Genomic DNA, 17330 nt, shown 5'->3' with positions numbered 1-17330 from the left:
CTCTGTTTGAACATATGCCTGCATTGCTCTCATACTATACTTCCTAACTTTCTGACACCCTGTTAAGCAAGTGCTAAAGTGAAACAAGCAGGAGCCCTCCTTCCCCCTTGCTTGGGCCAAGCCAAACAAAGATGTTTCCATTGGAATGTGAGAGCGCTGAACTTGCTCCTGGTTAAAGTGACAGAGATTTCCACCCTGTCCAAGGCCAATTCTGTATACCATCATTCTTACCTGCTGAAAAGAGACCAGAAGCTCTTGCTTCCATAGAAGTGTCCATGTAAAAAATAAAAAATAAAAAACCAAACCAAAAAACAAAACAACAACAAAAAAACCCCAAACAAAAACACCCCACAACTTTTTTTCTTATGCCAAGCAAAACAGTTGTTCCTATTGTAATCCAAGAACTATGTGCTGTGTTGTAAAAACTGGCACATGTTAACTAACACGGCATTCGGCTTCATGCCTGGTTGCTTTCAGCAAACACAGGGAGTAGCAGAACATACCAAGTCACTGTCCAGTTCCCAAGGCTGATCAAGAACAGACACTTAAAAGCTGTTGAAGAGATTCTCCTTCTATTTAAAGGAGAGTCTTCCCCAGGAGGAGAATATTTACCAAGGTGTTGTAGGCAGTAGCTGTCTTTTGTCAAGAGACAAGAGTCTTAAAAATATTACATGGCTCAGAGGTTTAAGTTTTAATGGGTATTTTCTTTACTTTATGGGATGCTCCTTACTCTTCCAGCGCTTTAAAATAAGAATACTTGGCTTATCCGGAGAGTTTTATGCCCTTGGTTTGTAAAGAATTATAATTGCAGAAACTAATGGCTTTTTATTTTGTTATCCAGGAGGGAGGAAGAAGTAAGAGCCATCGTTACTGGCCTAAATTGGGCTCTAAGCACAGCTCAGCCACTTATGGGAAGTTCAAGGTGACGACCAAGTTCCGCACAGACTCTGGCTGCTTTGCAACTACTGGCCTGAAGGTCAAGCATCTCCTCTCCGGACAGGAGAGGACAGTGTGGCATTTGCAGTATACTGACTGGCCAGACCATGGGTGTCCAGAAGAAGTCCAAGGCTTTTTATGTAAGATTTCTTTGTTTTGTGTGAAACATCAAGAAAAAGATTGCTCGCACTGGATTCAGTTCACCATACCTAGTTACAGCTGGGATTGATATCAAGTGGTTGTTGCTGTGGTGGACACAGGCCTTGACTAGGTTATACTTTGCTGCAATTTGGAGAGAAAAAAAAAAAAAAAAAAGTGGGATGCCAGAGGTAGGAGCTAAAGCAATTAGCAGGAGGAAAAATCCAAGGCAGCAGTGTCAAAAACACAGGAAATTTTAAATAATAGGATACTTCTGCTGGCTGATCTGTCAGTGTAAGTTACTGCCATTTCCCAACTACCCAATGAATGTAGGAGGTAATAGACTGTACACAAATGTGATTAGAAAGGTCTGGGTGAGAGAGGATCAGTGGCTATTGAAATATGGTACATCTCCTCCTTTTACTTTTTGCAAAAGAGCAGAAGGCTCTATCCCACATGCAGGAAGTCTAAACTTACTGCCACTCTTGAAATCACATGTACACAGGCAATGCTTAAGGGCCTTCCCAATTATATATGGTTCTGGTTCATGCATTTCTGAAAATACAATTATATTAGCAATTATATTCATCTGCAATGTGTTAATAACACTTCCTAGTTCTTACCAAGTAATAAGCAGTCCCATATTAAGTAATAGGAATTCAACATTACTTAACTTAAGACACATCTTTGGCGCTACAGTAGGGAATAATGCAGAAACCTTTAAATTACCACTGAAGGAGTCTGTATATGGTGTACTGATGTGTTGGAGATGCCTGCCCTCTAGGTTCCTGAAAGCTTTGCAGATGCAGTACAGCTATGTGGCAGCTAAGTCCTCTCCCAGAAAGATCCATTAGTTCTATTTCAGTCTTGCCACAGCTACAGTCCTTTAGTAGTGATGCATTCTCCTTTGCATGGTACATGCTTGATGTATATAGTGTGTTCTCCTTTCCCCAGATCTGTCACCAAGGCCAAAAATAAAAAATGACATTTCAGCTTCAGCAAAGGAGTACCAGAGAATCTGTCTTCAAGGAAAAGCTATTGCCCAATTCCTCATTTGTTTCATGCTTTGTTTCTCCTACCAACCCCTGTAACTATGGTTGGGCATGGCAGTAATTGGAACCTGATTGTCCCCATTTCCTCTCTCCCATTGTTTGCCACCACTTAGAGTCCCATTTCCCTGTGTGAATTAAAATGCAGCTTTTCTGATGTTGGGAGGCCTCCAGCCCCATCCTGCCTGTGGGGAGAGGACAGCTGGGGCTGCAGTGCCCTGACACCAAGGGTCAGAGCAGGAGGTCTCACTTCCCACTTGCTGGAAGCCAAGTGAGCTTCCAGCATATGAGGTTCTCAGCGTGGTCTGACAGCAGGATGTGCTGAATGATGCTAGGACAGACACACAAGGCAGCTGTTCCTGAGTCCCAAGCTTTCTACAGATGGCTTCAGGGAAAACAAAGTACTGATCTCCCAGAAGGGCTTGTAGCTATTGAGAAACAAACCCTTAGCAGAGAGTGGGGGGGGGCGGGGGGAAGATTCTGTCACAGTCTAGAAGGGAGAATGAAGAGAGGAAGGCAGATGGATGCTCGCTTCCCATCTGATACTGGCTTTGACAGGCAGTAGTTTCAATGGGACTGAGCTGTTGTTTTGATCCCAGCCTGTTAATAGCAGGAATTGCTGTAAGTAATGTCTAGAATCATCTGCTTAGGGGACCTGGAGATTTGCAAGGGGGAAAACAGAATTTAATTTTTAAAAGAACTATTTAATTTAAAGGAGCAGACTCCCAAGTAATAATTGACACCCAGCTGGTACTTGCTGGATGCAGTGCTGTTCAGTGCACCCTGGCCAAGATAATTATTATGGTATAAAAAATGTAAATTATTGCCACTTTGACAGATAATAACTTCCACATTCTTTCCCCCTCCCATCCTAATTTTTACATTTAGACATGTAGATGTTTGCAACCTTGCCTGCTTCTCCCTCTTGCAGCTTACTTGGAGGAGATCCAGTCGGTGCGTCGGCACACCAACAGCGTGCTGGACAGCAGCAACACCTGCAACCCTCCCATCGTGGTGCACTGCAGCGCAGGGGTGGGGAGGACTGGAGTGGTGATCCTGACAGAGCTCATGATTGGCTGCTTGGAGCACAATGAAGTAAGTCAGCTTCTTTCTCAAATCCTGAGCTGGTCCCTTGGTTGACTGGTTACATTTCTGAGGTTGAAATTAAAAGGCCTCGAAGTGCTTTCTTTCTACTACCTTTGTGAGCAAGACAAGGACCTGAAATGGGACAGGCAGAGATTCCCCATGGCAGGTTACTTGCTGTAGTTTTCTGTTGATATTATGCATTTTTTTATTACGATTATTTTAATATGTGCAAAGTTAGAGCTTTCTTCCCTCTTTAAAGAATTTATTCTAATTCATACCGGTATTTAATTAGAATAGTCTAGAGACTGTGTTTACAAGCACAGAGGCTACCTGAGAGAGGCTAGAGAATAATGTCCTTGCTCTTTTAACTGAAGTTTTCTGCTCTTTGAATTCTCTCCTTGGGCTCCTTACCCTCTCTTGTAATCTTAATGAAACTTAACTGTGTTTTAAGAATAAGTGTATTTATGTATTCCTGTGGAGAACAGGGCTTTAGGATTTGCAGCCAGCATTATGAGTAACACAGTCTGGAGTTAAGACCAAGAGCTCCAGTAGAACAACCATGGGTAGCAACTTAATTTTCATCCGTTACTGGAAAACTGTCTAGGAAGAACATCACATCTTGACTAACAATGTGCCACACAGTTTTCATTACAACTGTGGAAACCAGCAATTTCTCTTACCAAAGAAATGCTCAAAAACCAAAACTGCTTGTAGAGTTATGAATGCAGCAAGAGTGACAAACAGACATATTTCATCTGGCCTTCCCAATAATCGGCAACTGGGTGAGTTCAGGGAAGACTGAGGACTCCAGCAGCTCATCGTTCTGGAGTTACAAGACCCCTATAAATGCCGGGCTCAGATCAGCTGGGACAAATCTCCTCCAGTTCTGCTTGGGTCTCACTGAAGATGAAGCTGTCCTGTAGATCTGTGTCAGCTGACACTTTGCTCTTTTGCTTTTTATTTGGGGGAGAAAGGGAAAGGAGGGAGTATCCTGGCCAAGAAAGGGCCTACAGGGATGGGAATCCAGCAGCCTCCCAGTGGTGACTGCTGCTCAGCAGCTGCTCTGGTGTGGGGCAATGGCTCCAACTCTTGACTCTGCCTGCCTTTTCTCATGCACTGACACATGGTAGTGACTGCTTCTGTTGTTCACATAGCAGCCATGAAATTTCTATGTGGCAGAGGAAAGCTGGCAAGTTAAAGGAGCTATCCTGAATTGCTTATGAGGGTCAGTGTAGCTGTGTCTGTTTTACAGCACCCTCTGTATGTGCACAGATACAAACTCTTTAGGGCTGTGCAACAGGGTCTGGCCTCCTCGGTTTTATAGAAGTCAGTCTGTGGCTTACAGAAATCACCCACTGGGCAAAGAGTAGCTTCTCACCTCAACATCTAAGCATAGGGGTGAGCCTTGACATCATTCATATGAGTTTTCATGAACTTCACTAGGACCTGATGGTAGTCCTCAATAATAAGGGATTTCTCTGATGTCCCTTAATTAAAGCATTCTTTTGTCTTGATTACTAATGAAAATCATCGTTAACAATAAATACAATTTTCATTAAGGGCTTTATTTCTCTAGATTTTACCAAGTTAATGTTTTTGGTTTGTTAAAACCTAATATAAACAAGAAGATTAAAAATCTTAATAGTATGTTTTCAGTTTGTGACAGATTCTGCACAGAGGGGCTCCTTTTCATTTCTTTTGTAGTAGAATTGATTGGGGTTTTGTCCTGAAATAAAATTACTTATCACTTAAAATGTTTTAGTCTTAGAAATTGGTTTCACAAAAGTGTCCTAGCAAGTAAATGTATTAACATTTTAGCAGTGAAGGAAAATCAGGAGGGAGTTTGAAAATTTTGACACAGACAATTTTGGAAAGCCTGCAGCAGTGCTGGAACAAAAACCAGAACTCTTGAGCCTGAGGTTTCAGGTTTAGGTAAGAAGCCATGTTTAATCTAATTCTATACAGCTTCAGTCACTGTGGCTTCTGGGCAATGGCTGGTTGAGTCTGAAGCTGTATCTCATTGCAGGGATAAAGTTTCAGTAACTGCTGCATGGCAAGTAAATGTCACATCATTACATCCTTACTGCTGTAGACACATAGTAAGAGAAAGTAATTGAGAACCTGCTCTAGCAGCTTTTAGTCCAGACTTGGCACTGGGACATTAACTCATGATTACATCTACAGCATGCTTTCACATGGGAGGTCTTTAGTTTGGGAGGCAGAAATATGTAGCATTTTTGTTTGCTCTGTTTGCAAGTGCCAGCTTAGCAAAGCATTAGATGGTGGGTTCTTTTTTTTTTTTTTTTTTTTTGTGTGTGTGTTTTGCGGTTTTTTTTTTTTACTGTGTTGAAGGTGAATATAGTGAGGCTGAATAGTAGGATGGGGTTTTCTTCCATTTCTGAGCTAAGGCGAAGCCATCTCCATTTTGAGGAGGTGCATGGATTGCTGTGTGCCCACTAAAAAAACAATGAGCTGTCATGCACCAAAAAGCCAAGAGAGGAACATTGTGTGCAGGTCAAGACTGGCCTACATTTTTGTTACAGTTGCTCAGGTGAGATCAGGTTCCACACGACTCTGCTCAGCAAAGACCATTTCATAAGCATCTGAATCCACAGGGAGGCCTTCTCCAAGTTAGCCAAGTTAACTGGAAAGAGCTTCCATTTTTCTTTGCACCTGTTTGATAATAATATGACATTACTCATCCCAAATATTTACACTCGTTGACTCTCTAGAGATGTCCTTTTATAACAGCTTGTTGGGGTATGTGGCAGAATATTTGGCCTTGTTTTCAGAAAGTGATAGCCTATGAGTTAATACTTGTTTACATGGAATGGAGATTCTGAGTTTTATACACATGGACAGAAATGGATATGCAGCGTGACTTTTATTTTAAACTTTCCAGGAAACTTCAGATGTGCCTGGAAGCAGATTCCATGCTCAGTTGGGCCTCCAAGAGTTAGCAGCAATCTCAGTCAAAAGGCTTGCTAAGTTCCTCTTGGTGTTTCTGCAAGCAGGCATTACAAAGTGCAGCTTTATGTTGCCTGGTAGGGTAGCTGTTCTCCAGTTTTGTATCTTGAATTGCTTAAGAACTTCCTCAAAACCAGTGTGTTTCTTAGTGCTCACGTTTACTGCTGCTATAGAAGGTTTGTGTCCCTCAGCTTGGCTCACATTACAGGCTGTTCGAATTAGAGCCCGGCAGACCGAGCTTCATGGCTCAACAACTTCTCAATAGCTCCTCATGTACCTGTTGTAACAGATAAAACACAACAGCATCATAGGTTTTTTTGCTCTCTAAATGCCAGAAATCTCATGATAGCATCCTAATGAAATGTGCAGTGATTTCTAATGCTTCACCTCATGGGCCTCTGTTTCACAGAACTTGTTTGGTTTTGAGTTCACACCATTTTAGGCTGCCTGTGCCTGCTCAGTGGGTTTAGGGCTGTGCCTTCCTAGTGGATTTCATTATCTGTGCCTACTTACTGTACTTTAATTCCTGCTGCAGAACATTTTTAGGGCACACCAGTGAGTTTCTTTGGGTGAAACTAAGCTGGAAGATGCCTTCTTGGAGAACCGCTAATATGTCCCAGTGGATATTCAGTAGGCAGCAACAAACAGATGCTGGCCTGGATTCTGCAAACACATACTGTTTGCAGACAATGTCCTCGTTTCACTTTACAGACCTATTTCTCCTGGAGAGTTATTTGCTAACATACAGTTGGCTGTGGCAGATCAGATATTGAAGTTTCTGGATCTTTTGTTGGCTATGAGTTCCCTTTTAGTGAAATTATCTGTATTGTTATCTGAACATTTAATTTTGCCCACAGAACCTTTGTCTTCTATAACTACAGCATAGTTCCCTGTGTCAGATAACTGATATTTGAGACAGTGATTGTTTGATTTAATGAACCCACATCCTTATGACTTTTTTCCCCTTTGCTTTACAGAAAATGGATGTTCCTGTGATGCTGAGACACCTGCGGGAGCAGAGAGTGTTTATGATCCAGACCATAGCCCAGTACAAATTTGTCTACCAAGTGCTCATACAATTCCTGCAAAACTCGAGACTTATTTAATCTTTTCAAACATCCCAGACCCAGCATTGTGGATCTGACTGAACCTTACTGATGAACAAGGGGAACTGCCTTGACAACACTGTGTGCATATATTGCACTTTTTAAAGTTGTCTTGAAAGTAAAGAATGATGGTTCTTTACTAGTGTCCCATGGATTATTTTATACAAAATATAATTTATTTTTCTTGAAATAACTTTTGAATTACCTTAATAACTCATAAAACTTATAGTGACCTTCAAAGTGAACCACATTTGACATGACTGGTCTGCATTGTAACATGTCTGTAAGGAAAGCAATTCTTTGTGAAGGTAGTTTGCTGGCTTTTATTTTGCCACACAGCTTCTGAAACCTACAGTTACCTGGCAGTGGGCTTTTTCTCACATAAGGACATTCTGGACCAGTATGTGGCTTCTCTGGTAAACAACAAGACCTGCTAGATGTCAGCTACAGCTCTGTGTGAGTGGAAGCTGAGGGTGCACAGCACGGAGACCTGAGCTTCTGCACCTGCAGCCGGGCACATTACAGAGGGCTCAAGCGCAGGACATTGTGAGGACAGAGAGTTTTGGGTGCTAAACTGTTCAAATTCCACAAGAATTACGGTTTAGATTAGTCCTTGGAAAAATCAATGTTGTATCTTTTAAGGAGACCTTTGTGCTGCTGTGTGCAACCTTGAAGGGATTCATAAAAAGCAAAGTAGGGTGAAGTGCAGTGACCTACAGCAGGCTGAAGTCAGTGAATGACCTCTTTCAATAACTCTGGTGGTCTGAGAGTGGAACAGCAGGGGATTTTCAACTCAATGTATCTGGAAAAGAAGCCAAATCAAGCACCTTCTCACGAATTACACTGAAATTATTATTGCCTTGAGGCTCACCCACTGTAGAAAAGGAATCTCATTTAAATTAGGCATCTCCAGTTGCCTTAGTCCTTATGTGTGAAGTATTGTTGGATGGTTAGAGAAGGAATCAGGCTAGAGAGCTGCCTTGGAAGTCTTTTGACTCAGCCCTGTTTCTCCCCACTGTTGACTTTAAACTTGGATAGGCTTGCCCAGCATCACATCCAGTTTCAGAATTTTTAAGGGTGAAGATTTCACAGCCTCTCTGAGCAAGTGATGCAATGCAGTCACTTTATCCCTTCCACAGATACTTTAAATATTTTAATCCTACTGTTGCTTTTCTGCTGCGTCCCCACCTCCAAGCTTTGGTCAATGTACAAAGGTCTAAGCCTACAAGCACTTTTAATTTCAGTACTAAAGGGACTAAAATTAGTGGGGATCTTAAGCTAAGGTTCGGTACCAGAATGTTTCTTGAATGTTTTTAGAACTGCCCTGTGTTGATTTGATGCTCTGCAATACAGGCCTAACACAATGACAGTTACTGGTGAAGACCTGTAGCCACCAAAAATGGAGAGGAATTATTTTGCTGTAATACTTTGACCATGTTCTTTTTAAGAATCAGTTGAGTTTTCAGTCAACTTCAGTTTTCCTCTAATTTTTTTCTGCCGGTGCCAACATATCTCTTGTTAAATTAGCAGCAACCATTTAAAGTCTTTTCAGCAGCATCTGCATGATAATTGCAGAGAGATGCTTTATATCTGGGAAAGAAGCCAAGGAATAAACCTTGAAGCAAAGTGTATTAAATTAGTTATCTCATTAAAACTTTTTGAATAATTTCCTAATGATGAATTAAGTTTGAACTCAGAGCTGTCAAGTCCCATTGCTCCACTTGGATGTGAGAAGTAGAAAATCAGGAGGGAAAAGAATCTGTTCCTATGTCGTCTTATTCAGCTGCCCTCGGCTGAAATGTGTATTTCTGCTGCTACAGTGAGCACAGGAAAGTTACAGCATAATAGAGTGTGAAGAGCTGTGTTTGAAAGGAAGAAAATTAAGCAAATGTGTTTTTTATGCAAAGATGCATCATAGGTGTCTTAGAAAAACATTAATTAGAAAAAGGCACTAAAATTCCTTTCCAAATTAAGTCAGTGCCTATTAATGAGCCAAATAAGTGGCCATGTGGTAAACAGTCATTTCCAATTAACTCCTAATGTGGCTGCTATGGTAGATAGAGGCCAATGTGAGTCACTTTTTCTCTTTCATTGTCAAAGAATGGTAATTTTAAACTTTTCCTTTCATCTGACTTCAATGTATTTTTCCCTGCTAGATTTTATCTTGACTAGATCTGTTAATATCATAAGTGAATTGGGCTGGTGCATGTCTTCAGAGGTTCCTTTCCACCCCAGCTTACAAGCAGCCCTCAGCATGCTGATGTTTTATAGTTGAAATGTGATACAGTTTTGTAAGGGAAAAAATGAACCTTCTCACTTTGAACCTGTTATAGTTTTATCAGGCCAAAATTGCTTGGGCAGTATTTCCTAACCTTTAGGGAGTGACAGGAAAATGCATTTTGCATCCAATTTTCTTAGTCATAGCAGGAATGAACACATGAGCCTTAAAGCAACAGTGCTGTTTAGTTTCTGTCCCGCAGACTTTTAAACAGCAGAACCCTTGAGGAGAAAAGGACAGTTTGGAGCTGCTGTTTGTTGTGTTGCATGTTTTTTAACATCAAAGCATAACAGTAGTTTGAGACCTGTTTCATCCATTTGGAGTTAAATCTAGGAAGTCTCACAATGATTCATCAATGAATGGAAATTTGACACAAGCAGTCTTCTCCCAGAGCACTCACCTTGCAGTCTGGCATGTTCAGCCCACACTCCCTGATGCTTTCCAAGAGAGAATTTGTAGCGGATGAGTAAGTCTGGCTTGGGCATCCATTGTGACTCTTTTCCTTTTAGTACACCCTTAATCTGTATTTAACAACCTTTGCCTTTTTAATTTAAACTCTTACCAACTATAGTATTGAGGTGCTGGCATCAGCTTTTTGATTAAAGTTATGGTCTGAGCATTTCATGCTTCCCATTGTTTGAGCAGGGATGGGAGAGATGACAGCTGAGTTGTGACATTGCTCAGTGCTGAGGGGATCTAGTTTCTGTCCTCCATCAGCCACAGTGGGGGAATGGTGGACATCAGCTGCTCAGGTCCTACTGTTTCAGGTCTACAAAAGCTTGTTTTGGCACCTCTTGTCCTTGACTACCTGAGGAAAGATGAAGCTTGTTCCCACAAACATTTTCCTATATAAGCATACAGGGATTCTAAATGCTCAGCCTTATCAGAAGTTCCCTAAACTAATTTTAGCTGGCAGAAGACACATCTCTGAGAACTTACTCAACCTACAGCCAGCACAGTCCTTGAAGTATACTGAGGCGCATTTCTCTTCTACTTATTTAAATCAGCTGCCTCAGCCACAGATACTAAATATTTGCATGGTTTCAAAAGCTGGGGTTTTTTTTAATTACTTTCTTGTAAACAAACAGAAATGCAAATGGCAAAACACAGACTTTCTCATTCTTTTCCAACCTAGGTGCTTCAATAGCGTTGTCATTGTTAGCCAGGACATTATTTTTTGATCCAGTACCTGCTATGTCTATGTAGTTCACAAGCAAGTCTAAAGAAACCTTAGTGGGCAATCTTGTACTTGGAAATAGCACAGAAATCTGTAGAGAAAATTCAGCAGAGCTACTGACAATACTGCATTTCCAACAGCCGACTTCCCACTGGTCTCCTGGGAGGAGATGATGACTGAATTAGCTGTTGTCAGCCTTGCTAACAGTTTGTGGTCTGTGTGCTCAAAAGTGGAATCATCAGGCTGATCTCTGCTGTAGCAGCTCTCATGCATCACTGAGGGAGGTCTGAGTTAAAATTTTGTTGCTATCTTGGTGGGTAAAAAATGCTAGGGTGGCAGCCACTGCAGGAATAAAGGCTGCACCACATTGCAGGAGCAAATTCCTAAGCTAGTCATGAGAGGAAGGACTGCATGAAAACCCATCTATGACCACTCATACAAAATTAATATAAAGCTGATATATAGCTCAAGGTATATGGAGTTTGGGATAGGTTTTGATGCAATAAGAGAAAGGCTGCAAGCCCAGAACCACAAAAGCAATTGTCTTACTTAAGGCTTACTCTAGCCTTCTAGAGAGGTTTTCTGTAGGATATGGTGCTAAGGGAGCTATAGGTGCCATCTAAGCTTTTAGAGAGAAGGACATTATACATGCAGCTGCTTGCAGGGATTGAGATTTGAGGGAGGGAACAGATGGCTGTGGGGCAAACAAGATGGAGGCATTAACCCTACATAATATAAATAAACTATTGTTGGATTGTGAAACAGAACATTGCACAGGTCAAAATAGCAGTGTTTATATAAATATTTAAAGTAAATAAATTTAGTCAGTGTTTTTGGAGTGTCTTCAGATTACAGTTCCATTGGTTTCTCTCAGCTGTTTTTATGCTGGCATTTCTTTGAAGTTTTGTTCCCTGTGCTTTATGTGCACTTTCACAGAGAGTTTCCCACATGCTTTAACAACAGGACTTTGCCTTTGGAGAGTGAACTGGGAATCAGTGATAAATAGGAGCCTCCAGTAGAGAATTCCAGCACCATGTAACAGCAAGGGAAGCACTGCAACAGATTCACCTGGGTAAGGAGGTTGGATGGTCAGTTCCAGGTATTTCAGGGGTAGTGTTCCTTGACTAGGCAGGAAGGCAGAAAAGAGAAATGCTTTCTACAAACTGTTTCCATGTCAGGTTGGGGGGCACCCCCTGACTTAGACAGTAGCTGGTAGCTGAGGAAGAAATAGGGAAGTGTTTAGAAAAGGGTGCTCAGCCCTTCAGGTGCACCTGGCAGGCCTTTAGAGGCTTCCTTAAGGCCAAAGCTGTATCCCACTCTCTGTGTGCAGTACCTACCGATGGATCCATCTCCCACGGCTCACATTACCTTCTCTCTAGAAGCCATTTATTCCTCTGGCCTTCACAGTGTCCTGTGCTGGTGAGTTCCACAACTTACATATGTAATGTATAAGAACTTCCTTTTTGTGTATGTTAAATAAAAATATTTTCTTGCTTCTGCTTGGTCTTTAAAAGAAAGGAAATCTGTAGTGCCAGAAACACTGGTAATAGGATGTTTATCCTGTTGAGGTTGCTCCATATGGAAAACACATTTTCCTCACTAGTAAGTACCTTTCTTTGGTTATTTTACAAAGGAAAAAGTTTACACATGCAGATGACTGTAATATTCCCATATGTTATTGTGTGGACCGTGTTAAATGAGATAACATGTTTAAGTTTTATGTCACTGGATTTTACTGTCCTGTTTTACTTCAGTATTGTGATGCTTCCTGTTTTATTTGTTCTGTAATTCTGTACCTGACAGTTTAGCACAAAACAGTGATCTGAATCTCACCACCTCATTGTATGTACACATTTTGTAGAGAAATGAGACATCAGTTATGTGCCCTTCCTGCCCCCAACCCCTCCTGTTACGGCTGAATGGCAGAACTATTCTATGCTATTGAAAGCCTTTAAAAAATCTATGCATGCTATTTTATATTCTAATGTATTATTCATATCAGTACATAAGCTTATGCTTGTCAGTTTATCTTGTGTATAGAACTGATTACTTTTGACAGTATTTTTGCACTGTTTCTTTTCTTTCTCTTTTTATAATAAAAGTTCTATCAGCATTAATTGACTGCAACAATTTTTTTACCCCTTTCACTGCCTCTGTGTAAATAGTTTCTTATATGCTTTTGCAAATGTGAGAATGTCTTCAGTCACTAAGGTTTTTTTTGGTAAGGCTGTCCCTCATATTCACAGTATACAATAAACCATTTTTTTTCAAGGAAAACAATGTTTATGTTCTTTTCTGTATCAGCTTAAGGGTTTTGTATTTGCACCTATACCACTTGAGTTGGTTTCCCATGTTAAACTGACAGGCACAGCCAGGGCCACAGTGAGATGTGAATAACCTTCTTCACAAGAGAAAGTGAAGAAGGCACTTCACTGGTGCCTCATGTTCAGCTAATCCAATTCTTTGGTCCTGAAGTGTAGACTGGGCTCTGGACAGACTTGCTAAAGTAAAGGTATTATTTCCCAGGACAAGAGTTTTATTTAACAAGACAAAGGATAAAAACAGCTAGTATCCTCTTCCTAGGCTTGGCTGTAGTTAAATGGCCTTGGCTTTCTGGAATCGTAGGTCTGGTGCAAGTTTTATGTACTCCAGTAACAACTGCTGGCTGGAGAACTATGGAAGATTTCAGCAGAACGAGCTGACAAACCCTTGTTCCAGCAGTTTTATTTTCATAGCAGTGCTTACAAGAAAGAAAATACAATCAAGTTCTTAAGGGTGATGTGTTCTTTCTTATCATAGTTTATAAGCTGTGAAAATAATAAGGAAATGGGCAGGTAATTTTATTTGGCATCATATTTCAATTTTGATGCTAGAAGTTTACAGCTACACTCTTTCCCCCCACCCCTTAAAAGCAAACTCTTGTCACCAAACTAAATAGAGGGGGAAAAAATCCTCATGTTTTATATAGGGGTAGATAAAACCAAGTCCTGGATTTTTTCCTCAGAAAGCGTTCCTGTTTCTCTTTTAAAAATAGTTGCTAACATATTATCACAATAGCTGTAATCCACTGGAGGTGAAGGTATGGCTGTAAGGAAATATGAGCCCTCCTCTGCAATAACTCACTCACTTTAACTTGTAAAGGAGTCTAAAAAGGCCGAAGTTGCATAGTTCATGTCTTGTGCAAGCCTTCAAGCTTTGACACAGGTGTCAGTATTTTCTTTAAAAGACAAATTGAGCTCTAGGTCTTTGCTGTGCTGAATCCTCATCTGCCAGGAGCAGTGATGGACCTGCAGATTAACTGGCTGAGGAAACGTTGGTGTTGCTGTAAAATGTACAGAATTCATCACCCCATTTCCCCTCTCTCTCAGTTAAGCCACTGCAAATAAAAATTATGCAAGAAAAAAATAAACACATACTAAACCACAACAGAAAAAATAAGGCTTTTGCTAATTTGTCGGATTAAGCAAAACTATTTGGGCAAAATACGTATCACAAACCTACTGCACCCATTTAACTGTACAAGTGGAATCAAGAGGGGCCAAGACCACTTTATTTACTTTACACAAATAAGATCCACACCAACATCCCTAAAGAAAAAAATAGCCATTTTTGCACACGAGCCATCAAAAGGCATACCTTTAAGAAACCATGGATGCTTCCTTAAAAAAAAAAAGGCAATTGTAGATGTGTGGAAGCCAGGCCTAAGTGTGTTTGTCATTCCAATTATAGGACAGAACTGTGTTCATACTCTACCGCTTTTCAAAGCACTCCTGAAGGTTTCCATAACAAGGCTTTTTAAATAAAGGTTTGAAGGATTGCATAGATTCAAAGGCTCAGTGGTCCTCTAATTCCTTTTTGATCTCTGAAATGTATGGATGATCTTTCCCATGTGCTACTTCCATGATAGCAATTGCCTATGAAAAGAAAAAAAAAATATTCACACAATTGATTCATATATAACACCAGGCTATAAATACTCTCTTTAGAGGTTTGAAGCAGTCTGACACCTCTAGCTACTTTTTGTCCCCTTGTAGTCATAAACCCAGTAGGAAATAAAATGAAATTCAAAACTAAGTAATAAAGGTTTTATATTCAGAGACTACATCTTTGATCTTAAAGGAGCCCAAAGCACCTTTCAAAATTATATTCCTGACAAAACTACTTTGAATGCAACCAGCTCCAGGACAGAAAACTGCAAGTGCGGTGGGTAATATTCCAGCAGAGGACTTAGCCAGAGCTAAGCGAGCTCTGCTCCTACCAATTTATCCTTCAGCTGTCAGAGACATGCAGGCCTAGTGCAGTAGTAATGCTGAGGCATTTCAAACTTGAGTCTGTAAACCCTTTGCTCCTTCCAGGGGCTGCCAGTGCTTTAGGAAGGAAGCAAATTCTTAGGCAAAAGTGAGATTCCATAAGATTTGGATAGACACTGCTGTGCCCAACTCCCTGGTGTTTCACTTGCAGCCTGCTCCAGGCCTGAGAGGGAACGCTGCAGGCAGCCAAACCCCTGACTGGCACCTTTCCTGCCCTGGACTGTGTGCAGGGGCAAGATTTCCACTTGAGAAAAGATGTGATAAAAGGCAGCACCAGACAGAACTGAGAAAAAAGTTGGGTGTAAGTCTGAGAATGTTTAAATACCAACAGTGCTAAGACAGAGCAAGGAATTGCAGTATCCTGACCCATCTGAGCATTTAGTTATTTCAGTCTTGGGAAACTTTTATGTTCTTGAATTGTTAAGTCAGTACAACAAGGGCTTTTGGTTCCACCTCAGCAGCGAGAAATGACTCCACCCCTCCTCCTGCCCAAAAAAAAGAAAGGAGGACCTTCTGGATGAGCTGCTCACAAACTGACAGGTAACAATGGGTTTGCTTTTCCACTAAATCTCAGGCATCAAAGGCTGGGATAACTTTGGGCAGTTCCTGTAGACAGCTTTTGGAAGTGAGTCATTAGAAAATGTTTGTGTTAGGAAACTAACTATGCCAACAAATTACCTCGCAGTTCCCTACCCCCCATCCCATGTTCCTACTGGCACAATTCCCATTTTTACTCAAGGGTTTAACACCACAGCAAAGGAAAACCTATGCCAATTTTTAACTAGGTAACAGTTAAATTTTGAAGTATATATTTTTCTAGCATCTTTCACCATGGTTGGATGGTGCTGTTATCTGTCAGCTAAAACCTTGCCAGGATCGAAAAAGCAAGAAGAAATAAATACATGGTGACATTCCACACTGAGTCATTATATGCTACAGTAGTCACTGATGCTTGAGAAACTAAAATAAATTTCTGTCCAACAACAATACGGGAAAATAGTCAAGAAACATGGTATAGACTAATAAAAAATAGCAGAAGAAAAAAAAACTAAAGAATAAGGCACAGACTAATAAAAAGGGATGAAAAAAAAAACTAAAACCAAAATGTTATATATATTTGCCAATTTCAGCAATACCAGATGCATTGAATTCCCTTCAGCTATGTAAAAATCGATTGGTTCCAGAACAAATAACCACCAAAAGCATGCCTAGTTTAAGTTGGATATAGAAATCACAGACTTCAATGAAACACTATGTGCTTTTTATAAGAGCCAAGCATTTTTCCTGTCCTTACCCAGCAAATGAGGGGAAGATAGAGTTCTGCTCCATTTACACTAGTGCAGCTCTAGCTCAGAGAAGAACTCAGAGCAAATGTTTAAGCATAATTCTCATTCCAGCTGCTGCAGTATGAGCCCACTGTGAAAAGGCACCCAAGAGCGGACCCATCCTCCCTCTCCAGAAAAACCAATTCTGAGCCAAAAATCCAGTGACGAAATATATTAACACATGGTGCATTTCCTACCATGCCAGGCTCACTGACAGAAGCACACAGTCTTTCAACAATCCCATGGCTAAACTAGTGCTATTAATGGAGAAACCAGGCAATAAATACCCTCTTCAGGGCCTTAACTCCAGCCGTCCTGTTCTTCAGTGCCATGTACAGTCTCCCTAATTTCAGCCACATGGAGGCAACATTCAGTGAGTAGGATGGATAATGTTTACTGCAAGAGAAAAAGAAATTTAGCTTCATCACCTTTGGCAGTTTCATAGCATTTTCCCAGTTCTGTCCCCCTCTCATGGGGCAAGAAGCGGCCTCTTGTTGCCCCTGCCCATTCAGCGCTCATCTCCTCTGCCGTGACTGCCAAGAGCCAGTGCCAATTGTGTCTGGGATGGGGACGCCTGTCAGCTGGGAATTGGACTGAAACTACCATATGCCTCTGAACAGCTGTCAGATGGCAAGGACTTTCTGCCACTAGTTTTAATCTAGCCAGCTACAGAGAGAGCCTGCATTGTTATGAGTTTTTGGAGCCACCCTGCACCCGCAGCAGCTCTGTGTGTTCCACAATGGTCGGTGGGCTGGAAAGCGAGGGGCCCTCGGCAGTGTGCAGGGCACACACGGCAGTCTGTGCTCGCACACACTGAGCCGGCACGGCGCGCCTCGGCAGAGCTGACCTGGAATGCCAGGCTCAGAGCCAGAGGAGCTGGGCAAGTCCCAGGGAAGATAAATAGTACTGAGCCCCCAGGGGGGGAATGTTGGCTCCTTCTTTGTATCACTGCTCTCTG

The 17330-nt window shown here is 41.4% G+C and overlaps 2 protein-coding genes and 1 long non-coding RNA gene across 3 annotated transcripts in view; 2 read left to right on the top strand and 1 right to left on the bottom strand.

Annotated features, from left to right (window-relative positions):
• The window catches only part of PTPN14 (protein tyrosine phosphatase non-receptor type 14), a 72092-nt gene extending 58969 nt beyond the window's left edge, over positions 1-13123 (top strand). The window contains exons 16-18 of the mRNA XM_066316182.1: positions 842-1076; positions 3055-3218; positions 7154-13123. Of these exons, the coding sequence (XP_066172279.1) occupies positions 842-1076; positions 3055-3218; positions 7154-7282 (528 nt within the window). The 3' untranslated portion in view covers positions 7283-13123. The remainder of the gene's footprint in view (positions 1-841; positions 1077-3054; positions 3219-7153) is intronic.
• The window catches only part of LOC136359509 (uncharacterized), a 515416-nt gene that overhangs the window by 317761 nt on the left and 180325 nt on the right, over positions 1-17330 (top strand). The window lies entirely within an intron of this gene.
• The window catches only part of SMYD2 (SET and MYND domain containing 2), a 28465-nt gene continuing 25400 nt past the window's right edge, over positions 14266-17330 (bottom strand). Inside the window, 2 exon segments of the mRNA XM_066316181.1 lie at positions 14266-14651; positions 16660-16768. Of these exon segments, the coding sequence (XP_066172278.1) occupies positions 14571-14651; positions 16660-16768 (190 nt within the window). The 3' untranslated portion in view covers positions 14266-14570.

Source organism: Sylvia atricapilla, chromosome 3, assembly GCF_009819655.1.
Source record: "Sylvia atricapilla isolate bSylAtr1 chromosome 3, bSylAtr1.pri, whole genome shotgun sequence".
Lineage (NCBI taxonomy): Eukaryota > Metazoa > Chordata > Aves > Passeriformes > Sylviidae > Sylvia > Sylvia atricapilla.
This window is presented reverse-complemented; position numbering and strand designations above follow the sequence as displayed.